This window comes from Eleutherodactylus coqui, chromosome 8 (assembly GCF_035609145.1).
Source record: "Eleutherodactylus coqui strain aEleCoq1 chromosome 8, aEleCoq1.hap1, whole genome shotgun sequence".
In the NCBI taxonomy this organism is placed as follows: Eukaryota; Metazoa; Chordata; class Amphibia; order Anura; family Eleutherodactylidae; genus Eleutherodactylus; species Eleutherodactylus coqui.
The window spans coordinates 21,826,107-21,841,407 of record NC_089844.1 but is presented as its reverse complement, the minus strand read 5'-3'; the positions used below and the strand labels follow the sequence as shown (position 1 = coordinate 21,841,407).

The window sequence follows — 15,301 nt, the reverse complement described above, 5'->3', positions numbered from 1 at the left end:
TTGCATTCAGAGTCATGCTTGTCTTCCAATAGGACCTTCACCTTTTGGGTCAGCCCAATACACTCACTTTCTAAACCCTGGCCTTTTCCAAGGTTCACCTTTTCAGTTTGCCCTAGCCGTTCAGTTAGCTTCTGGATTTGGGTTTCAGCTTCTGGGTGTCGCCTGACCCTACTAAAGAGGAAAGCCCTCCAGCCCTCCTGGACCCCCTGTGGCAATATAATCTATACTTGGGGATTTCTCTTCTATCTTCAGGTATGCCACGAAGGTCACTTACATGTTCTTCGGAACCCAGAAGATCTTTCTACCCTTACTTCTGCTCTAGGCATCCCTACAATGTTAATCCAAGATTGTCCTTCCCTCCCCGTGACCTTACTAGAAAGGGCTCCCCCACATACCCAGAGAACAGGCCGTGAAACAGGAGATCAGTTTGAATGGAGGCAATCTCAAGGCCCTCCAAGATCACCGCTGATGTAAGGATATCCCCTGGAGCATTTAGGGAACCATCAAATCCCATCTTCGTGGCACATCGGATATTCAAGGCAACTTATACCCATCCAGTTTTGTCGACTCCAGGGGCACACTACCCCACAGGAATCCCTCTACATGCTTATATCTGTTTAACCCATTTTTTTTTTCTTCAAGCAAACCCTCAGGGACATGCAACAACTGTGTTGCTTCATTTAGAATGAGGACTTTGACATCTCTTAAGGAATGAAAGGATCTTAGTGGGTCGAATATCTACAGGGGAATGGAGTGCAAATCTACTGCTAACTTAGAGGTGTACTCCGGTTACGGGAGTATCAGTGGTGGTTATCCTGAAGGGGTGAAGAATCACGTTCGGTGCGTAATGTACTGAAGGGGAGGTGGGATGGGGGCTGTCTTAGCTGTAGGTGTCTTAACACAAGCTCACCTAAACATAAGTTTCACATGCTTTCCATTATGCCTGTCAATATTGTTCTATTCATCATTATCGGCATTGCGTTGTAGAGGGAGACTTCTCTAGAAAGCCTGCCACCTGTTAGAGACCATGCGTCCTCTGGGTGAGGACACAGATTTAAATATTTATCCCATTTTTCCTCGGGTGTCTCACCTGTTTTTTTTTTTTACTTGCCTTTTTAAATTTTTTCTTCATCTTTTCCCTCTTCCCTTATTATTTTGTTGTTTTATTTCCCTATCTCTTAACCCCTTCTGCCACCCATCATGATTTACAAATGGTGCCTTTGAAATTCAGCTCACTTAACGTGTGGGGACTAAACACCCCCAAAATGATCCCAAGTTTTATACAACATACACAATCAGAGAATTCATGTACTATATCCCTGATATACAAGACCACTACTACATGCATTGTTTCCACAGCGCCAACCCTGAATCTCGCTCTGGCGTGGGGGTGCAGGGTATCTATTGCTCTACATCAGGGGTGTCAAACTCATTTTCACCAAGGGCCACATCAGGCTTATGGTGACCTTCAAAGGGCTGATTGTAAGACAGTATAGTAAGGGCTCATTCACACAAGCGTATTTGTGTACATAATATGCAGTGAATAGAAGCCATTGATTTCAATGAGTTCATTCACATGATGTATATTTTCACACAGCATGACCTATTTTGTTGCGTACTTCTCACCCCAATAGGCCATTGAAGTGAATGGGCCGCGCAAAGGTGGTGAATGCTCAGGAAACCTGTGTATTCACTGCATATTTGCGCACCATTTCAGTGGGCCCATCTGCGTTCTTTTTTACGTGCCCAAATATGCAGGCATAAGCGATTTTTGATTGCGCAAATATGCAGCGTATTTGTGCGACCGAAATACAATTACGCCCGTGTGATTGAGCCCTAATAGTGACCCCTATAGTCGTTGCAGTAGTAATAGTGACTCTGATGGTGGCCCCAGTAAAAATAGTGATTCTCATAGTGGCCCCAGTAAAAATAGTGACCCTCATAGTGGCCCCTATTAATAATATTGACCCTCACACTGAGCCAGTTAGTAATAGGGATCCCCACAGTGGCCCCAGTAGTAACAGCGACCCCCACAGTGGCCCCAGTAGTAATAGCGACCCCCACAGTAGCCACAATAGTAATAGCAACCCCCCAATAGTAACAGGGTACCCCACAGTGGCTCCATTAGTAACAGGGTACCCCACAGTGGCCACAGTAGTAACAGGTTACCCCACAGTGGCCCTAGTAGTAACAAGGTACCCCACAGTGGCCCCAGTAGTAATAGTGACCCCCACAATAATAATATTAACCCCCTCAGTAGTATAATAACCCCACAGTAATATTATCCCCCTCAGCAATAATATGATCTACCTCAGCAATATTAATTCCCCCCCCATAGTAATATTATCCCCATCAGTAATATTAACCCCTATCAGTAATATTATTATCCCCATCAGTGATATTAACCCCCCTTCAGTAATAATATTATCCCCCTCAGTAATAATATTATCCCCATCAGTAATATTAACCCCCATAGCAATTCTAACCCTCCTCAGTAACATTAAACCCCCTCAGTAATAATATTATCCCTGCCAGTAATATTAACCCCATAGCAATATTACCACCCTCCCTCAGTAATAAAACCCCACCCCTCAGTAATAAAAACCCCTTCTCAGTAATATTAACCCCCCCCCCCAGTAATAAGAGTTTCCCCCCAACCCTTATACTTACCTCTTCCTTCCTGTCAGCGTCGCTCCCTCTCTGCTCGCGCTGAGCCCGGGTGCACACTGACATCAGTGTGTGCGCCCGGAACGCTTCCTCCCTGAGTCCTCTCCTGCGGAACTGATGAGCAGGGGACTCAGGGGAGGAGGATCCCGGCTGCACACTGACGTCAGTGTGTGCCGGGATCACTGCAGCCAGCGTGATTACCAGTGCGGAGCTGCGGCACCCCAGCTGGTAATCTCTACAGTGGTGAGCGCCCGTCGGCACGCTGCAGCCACATAAAATGAGGCAGCGGACTTTATGTTTGACACATATGCTTTACATAAATCCATGGCCCATTGCTTAATTGACAAATACCTGGATACAGGGGGTAATTTTGCATTTATCAAATTAATTATCGGATTAACCAGACTGACAATCACTAATTGGCATGTCCCTAATCGGAACCAGGTGGCAGCTTTTCACTCCTTTTTGGATAGACTGGCAGAGTTTGCTAAAGGAGTGCTTCTTGTCAGAGGGGACTTTAATCTTACTTTGAATCCAAGTATTGACACATCGGTGGGGCATGGCGCTGTTCAAAAAACACACCTAGGAGCACTTAAACACCTGAATGGTAGGGCAAGCTTTGCGATGTCTATTGCTGCTTGGTTTGTAACTTTTCTGACCCTTCCGAAGTACTTCTTTTAACTTCTCCTTAATTTCCTGCAACATTACTAATCTGTTTGTGACCGTAGGAATAGGATTCTAGACAAGGAGGCTAGGATTGGATGTAGTCCATAATTCGCAAAAAATAGACTCTGCGCGGTTGAACAATGTTTGGCGTGGTTATAGGTAAATTCCGCCGTTGGTAGGTAATCCACCCAATGATTCTGGAGGTGGGAGATAAAACATTGGACATATTGTGCCAAAGTCTGATTTGTTCTTTCGGTCTGACCATTGGACTGGGGGCTGGGAAGCAGAGGACAGATTAATAGTGATGTCCAAGGCCATGCAAAAACTCTTCCAGAACTTAGATGGTAACCGAACTTCCCATGTCAGAAAAGACGGCTGTACTACTTGTATTTTTTTTCATAGATGTTCAATTTTTTAAAATTATTTTCTGTAACCATCTTCTGCGCGCAATAGCTTTTTTGTTTTTCCGTCGACATAGTTATGCTAGGGCTCATTTTTAGCAGGACGTCCTGTAGTTTCCGTTGGTACCATTTTGAAATATATACGACTTTTTAATCTCTTTTTATAGAATTTTTTCTTGGAGACAGGGTAACCAAAAAAAAGCGCATTTCTGGCGTTTTGTTTTTGTTTTTGCACGACGTTCATTGCATGGGGTAAATAATGCGTTACTGTGATAGATCGGACTTTTATGGACGTAGCGATACAAAATATGTATTTTTGTTTTATTATTTAGATTCTTTTATTATAAATATGGCAAAAGGTGTGGGGGGGTTAAGCTATTATTATTTTTTTAATAATTAGTAAAACTTTATTGATCTTATTTTAACTTTTTTTTTTTGCTCCCCGAGGGGACCACAACTAGCGATGCTTTGATTGCTCTTGCAGTATGATGTAATGCCATAGCATTACATCATACTGTGATCGGGCAGGCAGTCTATCAATCAACCCCACGGGCCTGGCTTGATAGGCATTCTGTCATGGCAACCTTGGGGCCTTTCAGAAGGCCCCCAGTTGCCATGACACCCACATGAGATCGCAGGGGGCCGTATGAGACGCCGGAACATCGTTCAGGGGATTCAAATGCCGTTGTCAGAATTGACAGCGGCATTTAAAAAGGTCAACAGCTCCGATGAGCCGCGCGGCTTATCACAGCTGTTGCCATTGAGTAGAGGCTGTAAGAAACAGCCGTCGCCCGCGATGTGTGGAGGGAGATCTCCCTTCATACATGTCCTGCAGCTGCAGGACGTAAAAACATGATAGGCTGATCACTTAGGGGTTATTAGCCTTTTCCCCTGATTCAATCAGAATCCTTGACAAGGCATCGGCCTTACCTGGAACCAGTGCGGTAGGAGATGATAAAACTGAACCGCAGCTGCACCTTATCTCCGGCTCATAGTGACAAGATAGCTCCCATCGCCAAATCAGAGACGTCAACTTTAACGACATAGGGCAATTCAGGTTTCAGGTGAATCAGTTTTGGCGTAGATGTAAAGAGGGTTTTTACTCTGTTGTAGGCATCCTGCGCCTCTGGGGACCAAGAAAAGGCATGCATTTTCTTTGTGAGAGCAGTAATTGGCAAGAATTTTTTGAGAGGTCCTTAATGAATTTTCTGTAAAAATTTGCAAATCTGACAAAGCGTTGGACATCTTTTACGTTTTTCGGAACAGGCCAATCCACAGCAGCCTTAATCTTGCTAGGATCCATACACAGCTCATTTGGAGAGATAATATACACACAAAATTGCATCTGTGTCTGCTCAAATTCACATTTCTCTAATTTGATATAGAGACAGCCCTCTCGGAATCGTTCCAAGACCAACTGGACATGGATGTTCCTCCAAGTTATCAGATAAAGTAAGGATGTCATTGAGGTAGGCCACCACAAATTGCTCCAACAGATCTTGAAACACATCGTTGATAAAATTCATAAAATGTGGAAAGGTGGCAGGAGCATTACAAAGGCTGAACGGCATGACTAGATATTCAAAGTGCCCATGTCTTGTTCTGAAAGCAGTCTTCAATTCATCTCTGGCGTGGATCCGTATAGGATTATATGCTCCTCTGAGACCCAATTTGGTAAAGATTTTAGCTGCACGGAGCCTCTCCAGCAGTTCTGGGATTGAAGGGAGAGGGTAGCGATTCTCAATAGTAATTTTATTTAGTTCCCAGTAATCAATGCATTGTTGAAGAGTGGAATCTTTCTTCTCTATGAAGAATCTGGCTCATTTTATAAAATCCCTTCTAGTTATGCAGTTCCTCATAAATGCATCATTGACAAAAGAGAACAACTTATTCTGAGCAGTAAGGTTTCCAGTAAGTTTAATATAATATTCCTCCTCTCCCAATATTCGTAATGCCTTTCGGTCATATGCTATACTGTCCATAACAACTATACCAACCCCTTTGTCAGCACTTTTTATAACAATATTATTGTTATTAGATAGTTTTTTTAGATTTTCTCTCTGAGTTTTATTAAAGTTATTACCCCCTTCATGACATGACCTATTTTGGGCTTAAGGACACAACAATTTTTGGCGGATTTTCTTCTCCGTTTATCAAAAGTCATAACTTTTTTATTTTTCCGTCGACGCGGCCGTATGAGGGCTTGTTTTTTGCGTGGCGAACTGTAGTTTTTATCGGTGCCACTTTTGGGTACATAGACTATATTGTAGAACTTTTTAAATTTTTTTTTATGATAGCAGGGAGAGAAAACGCATCAATTCTGCCATAGATTTTTTTTTTTACAGCGTTAATCATGCAGCCTAAATGAGACATTCCATTTTTTCTGCGTGTCAGTACGGTTACAACGATACCAAAATTTTTACATTTTTTTTTAGGTTTTCCCACTTTTCTGCAATAAAAACCCTTTTTTTTGGAAATCTTTTTTCTATTCTAAATCGCTGCATTCAAAGTCCTGTATCTTTTTTATTTTTTGATGTACGGAGCTCTATGAGGGCTTATTTTTTGCGAGACGAGCTGTAGTATTTACTGGTACAATTTTGGTGTACATATGGCTTTTTTGATCACTTTTATTGCGTTTTTAGTGAGGCAAAATGCTAAAAATTAGCATTTTGCCTCAGTTTTTTAGCGTTTTTTTTTTCGTGCACAGTCAAAAGCATGTGCAACTTATTGTACGCGTCGTTACGGACGCGACAATACCAAATATGTGGGGTTTTATTTTTTTTTACCTTTTTTTATGCTAATCTGAGAAAAAGCATAAAAAATGGTTTTTTTACTTTTTTTACATTTTTTTAAATTCATTTTTTTAATCTTTGTTTTTCTTACACTGTTTGCGTCCCTCTGAGGGACTTTAACCACTACCCTGATGATCGCTGTCATAAGGCATGGCAGAGCTACTGCTCTGCCATGCCTTATCGCTTATACAGCGATCATAGGCATAGGCAATACAGGACGCCAGTGTCTGGCGTCCTGTTGCCATGGTGACAGGCCGGGCTCTCGCGATGACATCGCGAGTTCCGGCCGGAGACACAGAGGGAGTCCGCTCCCTCTGTGAACTCTTTCCCTGCCACGATCTACTTAGATCACAGCAGGGAAGGGGTTAACAGCGGGGGGCGCATCTCCGATGCCCCCCCGCTGTTGCAGCAGGACGCCGGCTGTGACTGACAGCCGGCTCCCGCTGCGGGATAGCGCTGGATCATATGTGATCCCGCGCTATCTCCAGGACGTAAGTTTACGTCCTGTTGCGGGAAGTACCAGGCTGCCAGGACGTAAACTTACGCCCTGCAGCGGGAAGGGGTTAATTTGCCTATTTAGCTCTATTTATAACTTAAAACATTGTAAGACTTTATTAACAAAGGTTTCGATAAATGGACCCTTATGTTCTATGGGTAGGAGGTTTAAAGGGGTTGTCCCGCGCCGAAACGGGTTTTTTTTTTTTTTAAACCCCCCCCCCGTTCGGCGCGAGACAACCCCGCTGCAGGGGTTAAAAAAACAACCCGCACAGCGCTTACCTGAATCCCGGCGGTCCGGCGTCTTCATACTCACCTGCTGAAGATGGCCGCCGGGATCCTCTGTCTCCATGGACCGCAGGGCTTCTGTGCGGTCCATTGCCGATTCCAGCCTCCTGATTGGCTGGAATCGGCACGTGACGGGGCGGAGCTACACAGAGCTACACGGAGCCCCATTCAGAAAAGAAGAAGACCCGGACTGCGCAAGCGCGGCTAATTTGGCCATCGGAGGGCGAAAATTAGTCGGCTCCATGGGAACGAGGACGCTAGCAACGGAGCAGGTAAGTATAAAACTTTTGATAACTTCTGCATGGCTCATAATTAATGCACAATGTACATTACAAAGTGCATTATTATGGCCATGCAGAAGTGTATAGACCCACTTGCTGCCTCGGGACAACCCCTTTAAGGTTGATGGTAAGTAGTTCTTCAAAAAGTAGTTTCAATGTTTCTTCTACTTCTTGGGGAAGAAGATGTTGGGCCGGAGACAGAAAGGACATTCGGAGAGGTTTCTGAATTCTTTGTAGAAAAATATCTCTTCAAAGTAACTTTTCTAGTAAAGCTATTCAGATCTACAAAAAGCTCAAACGGGTCAGAGCCACTTGAGGGGCTGAAGGCAAACCTTTACCGACTACATCAACTTCCTTTCTTTTTAGCAAAAGGTTAGAGAGATTGAAGATACCACAACTTGCAGCTTCTTTGTTTTTTTATTATTTCAGAAGCAAGTTGGGTTTGGCTTTATTGTTACATTTCCCACCTCGTTTGCCCCTCGCTCTCCATTTATTCTTTTCCTGGATACGGATGAGAAGGGTTTGTAATATTGGCTAATCTTGGACCGGAGTGATTGTGAGATGTGAGTGGAGGGGTTTGGGTTGTATGTGGTATGGGAGTCTTCAGGGATTAAAGATGGGATTTCAGACTGGAAGAGGGGTAACATGTGCCGAAGAGATAGATATGGTTGAACTTGGCCCTAAAAAAAATGGTGCAACATTGGGAATGGTGAAATTGGAAAAAGATTTGAGCCAGCAGAGCAAAATGTGATTGTTCCCAGCAAGAGAAACCAAGAAATCTTGCAGATATGAACAAAAATACATGATGTTATTACAAGCTTTCGAACGTCTCAGGATTCTTCCTCAGGCATAAAGTAATGTTATTCGGGATGAGGGTTGGATTATGGTGCTCCAAAGGTGGTGTTGGGGTCAATGTAGAATGCTGAGCTGATGGCATACTGACAGACTTAATGGATGATTAACCCCTTCTTGCTCCATGACATATCGGTACGTCATGGAGCGGCGGGGGGGGGGGGGGTATGTATGAAGAGAGGTTGCGTGGCTTTTGTTGCCGTTTGTGCGCCGTAGAAACAAGACGCACTAAAAGATGGCGAAATGTTGTTTTTTTTTTTCATTTTACTCCACTTAGAATTTCAGTACATTATATGGTACATTAAATGGCACCATTGAAAAATACAACTCGTCCCGCAAAAAACAAGCCCTCATACAGCGACGTCGATGGATAAATAAAGGAGTTAAGAATTTTTTGAAGGGGGCGGGGAAGGAAAATGGAAAAAGAAAAAGGAGCCGTGTCATTAAGGGGTTAATCTCTCCCTGAGGGTAATATGCTTGAGGCAGTGGATGTGTGGAGTTGACTGGAGATGGAAGAGATAGACCTAGTGGGATGTAGCATATGAGCTGTGATGGAAGTGGAAGGTCATGTTCTGGTGAAATAAATGGGAGGGGAATGAATACTGAGGCGGCTGTTAAGAAATTGTTTTGGTTTTCCCTATCCATATGGAGGGATTAGGTATATCATATTGAGATCTATCGTGGTAAGAGGGTTTTTTTTTGGGGGGGGGGGGCTGTTGAATCATAATTAAAGGGGTTGTCCCGCGCCGAAACGGGTTTTTTTTTTTTAAACCCCCCCCCGTTCGGCGCGAGACAACCCCGATGCAGGGGTTAAAAAAACCACCCGCACAGCGCTTACCTGAATCCCGGCGGTCCGGCGTCTTCATACTCACCTGCTGAAGATGGCCGCCGGGATCCTCTGTCTTCATGGACCGCAGGGCTTCTGTGCGGTCCATTGCCGATTCCAGCCTCCTGATTGGCTGGAATCGGCACGTGACGGGGCGGAGCTACACGGAGCTACACGGAGCCCCATAGAGAAGAGGAGAAGACCCGGACTGCGCAAGCGCGGCTAATTTGGCCATCGGAGGGCGAAAATTAGTCGGCACCATGGAGACGAGGACGCCAGCAACGGAGCAGGTAAGTATAAAACTTTTTATAACTTCTGTATGGCTCATAATTAATGCACAATGTATATTACAAAGTGCATTAATATGGCCATACAGAAGTGTATAGACCCACTTGCTGCCGCGGGACAACCCCTTTAACCGTTTTATATTGCAAAGGAAATAGTAATTATTTTTGGTAATCCGCAATATCTCTCTAACTTATAGATTGTTTTTGAAAAATATATCTAATTCTAAAGAGTTACAAAGGGTATAGTATTGTCACAGTTTGAGATGTGTCACAGTACACGCAGCTTTTACACACATTCTTCACGTGTGAAAATAGTGTTTTTTCAATACTTAAAAAAAAAAGAAAAATCACATTATACTCACATGAAACTCAGGCTTACATGAAAGTTTGATGCAATTTTTTCAGGCTCCCATAGGAGATAATGGGCGATTCTTAAACAAGAATCGCCCCAAAATAGGACAGGCTGCGATCTTTCCATTTCGCTGCATCACTGCGAGAGAAAGATCAAACATGTAAATACACCCATTGCAAATAATAGGTTGCATTTTTGTGCAGGTTTTGTGTATCTTGCAATGCACAAAACTGGTGCAAGAATATCGGCTGTGTAATGTGCAATGCGAGTTGCACCCTTGAACTTCGGGCACATCTCACTTTTGGCCATGTATTCAATGGAGAGAAGAATCTATTGCTCCCTGTTATCAGCCATTTATAGGAAGCTGCATACAGGACTCTTTTTCGTCAAGTGTTCGGCTGGTTCTACACAGTTGAAGTCTCATAATACGGCTGAGATTCACTGATAGCACATCAATATGTGCAGCTCCTTGACTGGCGCTATTTACAAGGAGGTTGCAGCGGTAACTCCTGCTTATTAGGGCATCTTATGGGGGTTGCAATATGAGGGGCTCCGCTGGGTGACAGATGCTCTTTACTACCTTGGAATGACGGGCACAGACATTGTCGTTGAGCACCATTTATTGAATTATTGCACATATTGTGACAGTGTGTCAACGGGCATTATGTCTAGCCCGCAGCGTTTCTGTAAGGCACAGGGTGGCATGTTCAGGCTGGATGGCAGTGAGAGGGGACATCCTGCACCCCAAATTGTAACACTACAGGAGAGCTGGATCCCAAGGAGATGGCACATGAACTGTGATCACTGGCAGGTAATTCTCATTCTCCCTCCTGTGGGATCCGGCTGGTTACAGGCATATGTCCATACAGCCACCGCTATACGATTAGTTCTATCTATATACACATCATGGCAGTAAATCTTGGTACATATAGGATCCTGCGGTCCCTGAGATCTCATAATATAATTAGTATAAGTTGCAGCCCCCCAATAATACACAATTTTCTGCTGGTTGTAACACAGAATAAATAACGGTTATTATGGAGAAACCATCAACCAGCTGCTGGCATCCGATGTGTAATTATTCTTCTCCCTCTGTATCAGGGACTCTCTGCTTTCTTCCAGGCTTGACAAGTTGTCGGCTTTCATGCCAGGACGGACATGTGGATGTGGTGTGAGTAATGTAGTATGGTAAATGCCCCCATAACAGTGCCCAGCACAGAGTTGGCCTGCGGCACCAGCCCCAGAAGAGGCAGCTCCCTGTAGATTGCTCATGCTGGGACTATGGGGTTAGTCCTACTTAATCCGGGACGTGTCAAAAACCAAGCATAGCTCAGGCTCATTCACCTGAGTGTTTTTCCCCCGTTCAGGCTTTCCATCTCTCTCTTCTGTTTTTGGTGCAGAGAGACTTAATTAAACAGTTCCTTTTTACCACCGCTGATATCAATGGGGTTTATAAAGAATGGAAAGCTTTCTGTTTGCTTCTATTCCGTTTGGTTTGTGTTTTTCTAAATGGAACAAATAGAGCTGCAGACTGCGCTATTCTGTTTAAAAAAACAATCTAATTAAATGGAAAAAAAACTGAAAGCTTGAAGTTTTGTAAAAAAAAAACCTCTTTGAAATCAATGGTGGTAAAAATGGAACCGGAATTCTGTTTTAATTACGTCTCTCTGCTCCAAAAACGGAAGAGAGATGAAAGCCTGAATGGAGGCTAAACGCTGGTGTGAATGAGCCGTAAGTAAGACCCATCTCAGCACATGAAGCCATATTAAGACCTGACAGCAGCAGTTTCGATGCGGCGGCAGGAAAGGAGTAACAATCAAAGTAGACATACATACATACATACATACATAACTGAAAAGGTCACCATAGTGAACTATAGAAACACCGAGAGAAGGAGCGTCAGATCTCACATGTCAACATTGGGACACGTCCCTGCTGCCATAATAACCAGAGCTAAGTTTTTGATCTGCTGAATGAAACATGGTTACTATGAAGAAGAAGGCCATAGCAACAAGCGGCAGTTTGATATATGAGACCCATTAAAGCTCTTGTAGCTGCTGGGCATATCCCTGCAGGATGCGGCAGCGGGCACCAGGCCTGGCTCCATTCCTCTTGATGTTCAGCAGAAGGTGATGTGATACTCGGGGTACGCCTGTATGTCATTGAAGATGATGAACATGGAGGGGTTTCTTGGGTTGTCAGTGACGCTGTCATACAAGTCAGTGGAGTTAGATGGGTTTTTCGCTGGAGGAACCACCATTCCCCTCTGTCCCATACAGAACTCTCCAGTAAGGACGCGGGCCAGGTACAGGTGCTTCTGTCCTCTAGCATCTGGTGGGGAGTAGCCCCTGGCAGAGTAATCCGCATTTACTGCAAAGTATGTTCCATTTCCATATGCCGCCACTGAGAAGAGACAAAACAGAGTTAGGAAGATGCGCAAAAAATGTAACACCGCACATTAGCGGACACTGGGCCGGTCATAGACTCTACCCTGCCGCGCCAGACCGGAGTTGCAGGCTGGGTGAGAGGAATCTCTGTTACGTTGCTGCACAGCTATCAGGCCACATTAAGTGAAGTGTCAGGCCTTGCATTTGACATGTGTGTCATTAGTGGCCTATACAGCTTCAATGGGGGGCATGCGGTACCCCAGATGAGCATAACCAGCCAGGTCATTCTGCCCACCTTTCCTGAAAGGAATGAGAAAGGAGAAAGGGACAAGCATATTCCTGGCATCTAGTGGGAGTGAACCCACAAACATGGGGGGACTGTTTTTGGCATGGAAGCCTCTTTGCTGCGGCCTGACATTCCCTACCCATGGGGTTGTGCCAAGTTATAAAGTGATCCACAGGGTAGGGGTTATTATCAATGGGGAGTGTAGCGTTTCCAACACTAGGTTGGAGCCCCGGGTGTAGGAGCTGTGCAGAGCTAGGGGGTAGTCAGGGAGGAGCCAAGAGCGGCAATGAGAGGTCTCAGTTCGCAGTACAAGGGAGGAGGCGGGTAGCGTTGTCAGGAGGAATGCCAGAGGTCGATAACAGGAGGTCTTTGTTTGTAGAAGAGCAGACTTGTAATGGAGCTTGACTATGGCTGTGGAGCACAATAATCACACACTGAGGGAGCGGCAGGGCCAGGCTTTTATAGTGTGCCTAATCAGAAGCAGTGGTGAGGTCAGGACAGGGGAACAGACCAGGAAACAAAGGATCATTGTTAGGCTTCAGCAGAGGAGCTGTTCAGACGGCTGGAGTACGGGAGGTCCCGTGTTCAAGCCCTGACAGGGGGTCTGATCAATGGGACTCCCACCAATCGTGAGAACGTGGGCCTAGAAAGTCCCCACATGAGTGGTATGGAGGTCATGTAAGGACAGCAGCACTCCATTCAGTTCAATGTGAGTGCCATAAATTGCTCAGCAGTCTCCAGTCCTGTAATTGAAATGAATTTAGCTGCGACACGCATGTACGACCACCACTTCCATTCATACACCAATCTCTGGGACACCAGTATCCCCACTAATTTATAATGATTCCCTACGCTGTGGAATAACTTTATAACTTCACACAATCTCTTTGAGATAGGTATTCCTATCTCAGAAAGTTGTCCCCTAGGGTGAAGGATAAATTGCTGATCAGCGGGGATCTAACTGCTGGGACCCTCGTTTATCTTGAGATATGACCTCCAATGCATCCGGAAGCTTTGACACCAATATTCCATTCATACAACTGCCAGAGATTGCTAAGTTCAAGAGCTCCACTATCTCCAGAGGTCCCATTGAAGTGAATGGAGAAGTAGTGCAGATGTGCAGCCACTGCTGCCATAACTTCGGGACGACGCTGGGGATGAAATCCTGAGATGCAGTTGATCCTATTGTCACGTACACTCCTTTCTAGCCCTGGACCCCAGTTTAATGTATCAGGCCTTAGTCAGACGGGCGTTTTTTCGCGCGATTTGCGGATCGCATGACGGATGCGCATCCGCAAATCGCGTGACCGGGGCCCGAAAATTGCCCGAAAATCTGCTCCTAGCTGCGTTTCATTAGAAACGGGCCGGAGCTGTCCAGCGCATTGCATTCAATGGAGCCGGCAATACAGCCGGCTCCATTGAAAGCAATGCTCTGCGGGCGAGTGTGGGATGAATTGTTGGGAAGGGCTTAAATATATAAGCCCTTCCCTGAAATTCATCCAGAAATGTGTTGAAATAAAAAAAATATATATACTCACCTTGTCCCGGCAGCCGGATTTCAGCGCGGCCAGCCTGCAGTGGGTGTGAGTCAGACCTGCCCCTGATTGGCTCAGCGCTGAGCCAATCAGGGGCAGGTCTGACTCACACCTACTGCAGGCCGGCCGCGCTGAACTCCGGCTGCCGGGACAAGGTGAGTATATATATATTTTTTATTTTAACACATTTCTGGATGAATTGCAGGGTAGGGCTTATATATTTAAGCCCTTCCCGGCAATTCATCCCGCGCACGCCGGCAGCCCATTGCTTTCAATGGAGCCGGCTGTATTGCCGGCTCCATTGAATTCAATGGGCAAACATCGTTCTCAGCTGTGGCAGAGAAGAATGATTTGTCTTCTATATGTTCTCAATGGGCGCATATAGAGAAGAGAGCAGGAATCGCAGATCGCAGATAGGTGCGATCTGCGATTTCTGTTCTATAATTTATCGGACGAGCGCATAAAAAGCACTCATATGTCCGATACCATTGCAAAGCAATGGTTTTAAAAAAAAATCGCCAGACGCATGCCCATGTGCAAATCGGGCGAAAAAACGCCCGTCTGACTGAGGCCTCAGTGTGCGCCCCAACAGTGTGGACATATCTAGACCCGCTGGTCATGGGCGGCTCCTGTATTTATAGGCAGTTCGCTCCTCACTGTGTTTTCCTGCGTAGCTCCTGTTGAATCCGTTATGATTAATATGCTGTATGGAGTTGACGTCGGTCCCATGAAAGAGCTGCTTCTCGTTGGTCGTTGCTCCATTCTTGGCGTCGATGGTCTGCCGCTTTATCTGGTAGTTCAGCCACAAATCCTTGTTCTGAACCCTCTGGATCTGTGAAGCCGAAGAGAAGGAAATGCTATATCAAATGTAAAGTAGTAATAATAACAGAAGAGGCAGGACTGGGATCTCAAGGACTACTACTGGCATCTAAGGGCGGGCTGCTTACTGTGAATGGAGGCAGGCTGGCCAGAACGATCCCCAGGCCGCTCTACCTCCAGTCACTGAGCCATGCAAGTCCCTATGCAAAAGCAAAGGAACATGCTGGGATGACCTGTCAGGCATCTGTGCCCAATAGGGCCCTTTCACATGGAACGACCTAAGGTCCCAGCACTTGGGACCATAGAGGAAGGTGCTCAAAGACCCAGCACCTGGGACCTCACAGGTTGAGCATCTGGGATATCTAGG

The 15,301-nt window shown here is 45.3% G+C and overlaps 3 protein-coding genes across 3 annotated transcripts in view; 1 reads left to right on the top strand and 2 right to left on the bottom strand.

Annotated features, from left to right (window-relative positions):
- LOC136577384 (protein mono-ADP-ribosyltransferase PARP14-like) overlaps positions 1–514 on the bottom strand; it is a 65,699-nt gene extending 65,185 nt beyond the window's left edge. The window contains exon 1 of the mRNA XM_066577291.1: positions 396–514. Within this exon, the coding sequence (XP_066433388.1) occupies positions 396–514 (119 nt within the window). The remainder of the gene's footprint in view (positions 1–395) is intronic.
- The window catches only part of LOC136576196 (protein mono-ADP-ribosyltransferase PARP14-like), a 913,674-nt gene that overhangs the window by 807,347 nt on the left and 91,026 nt on the right, over positions 1–15,301 (top strand). The gene's annotated exons all lie outside the window — the stretch shown is intronic.
- LOC136576194 (protein mono-ADP-ribosyltransferase PARP14-like) overlaps positions 10,510–15,301 on the bottom strand; it is a 44,391-nt gene continuing 39,599 nt past the window's right edge. Inside the window, exons 16-17 of the mRNA XM_066575279.1 lie at positions 14,773–14,947; positions 10,510–12,310 (exon numbers count right to left, since the gene is read on the bottom strand). Of these exons, the coding sequence (XP_066431376.1) occupies positions 12,027–12,310; positions 14,773–14,947 (459 nt within the window). The 3' untranslated portion in view covers positions 10,510–12,026. The remainder of the gene's footprint in view (positions 12,311–14,772; positions 14,948–15,301) is intronic.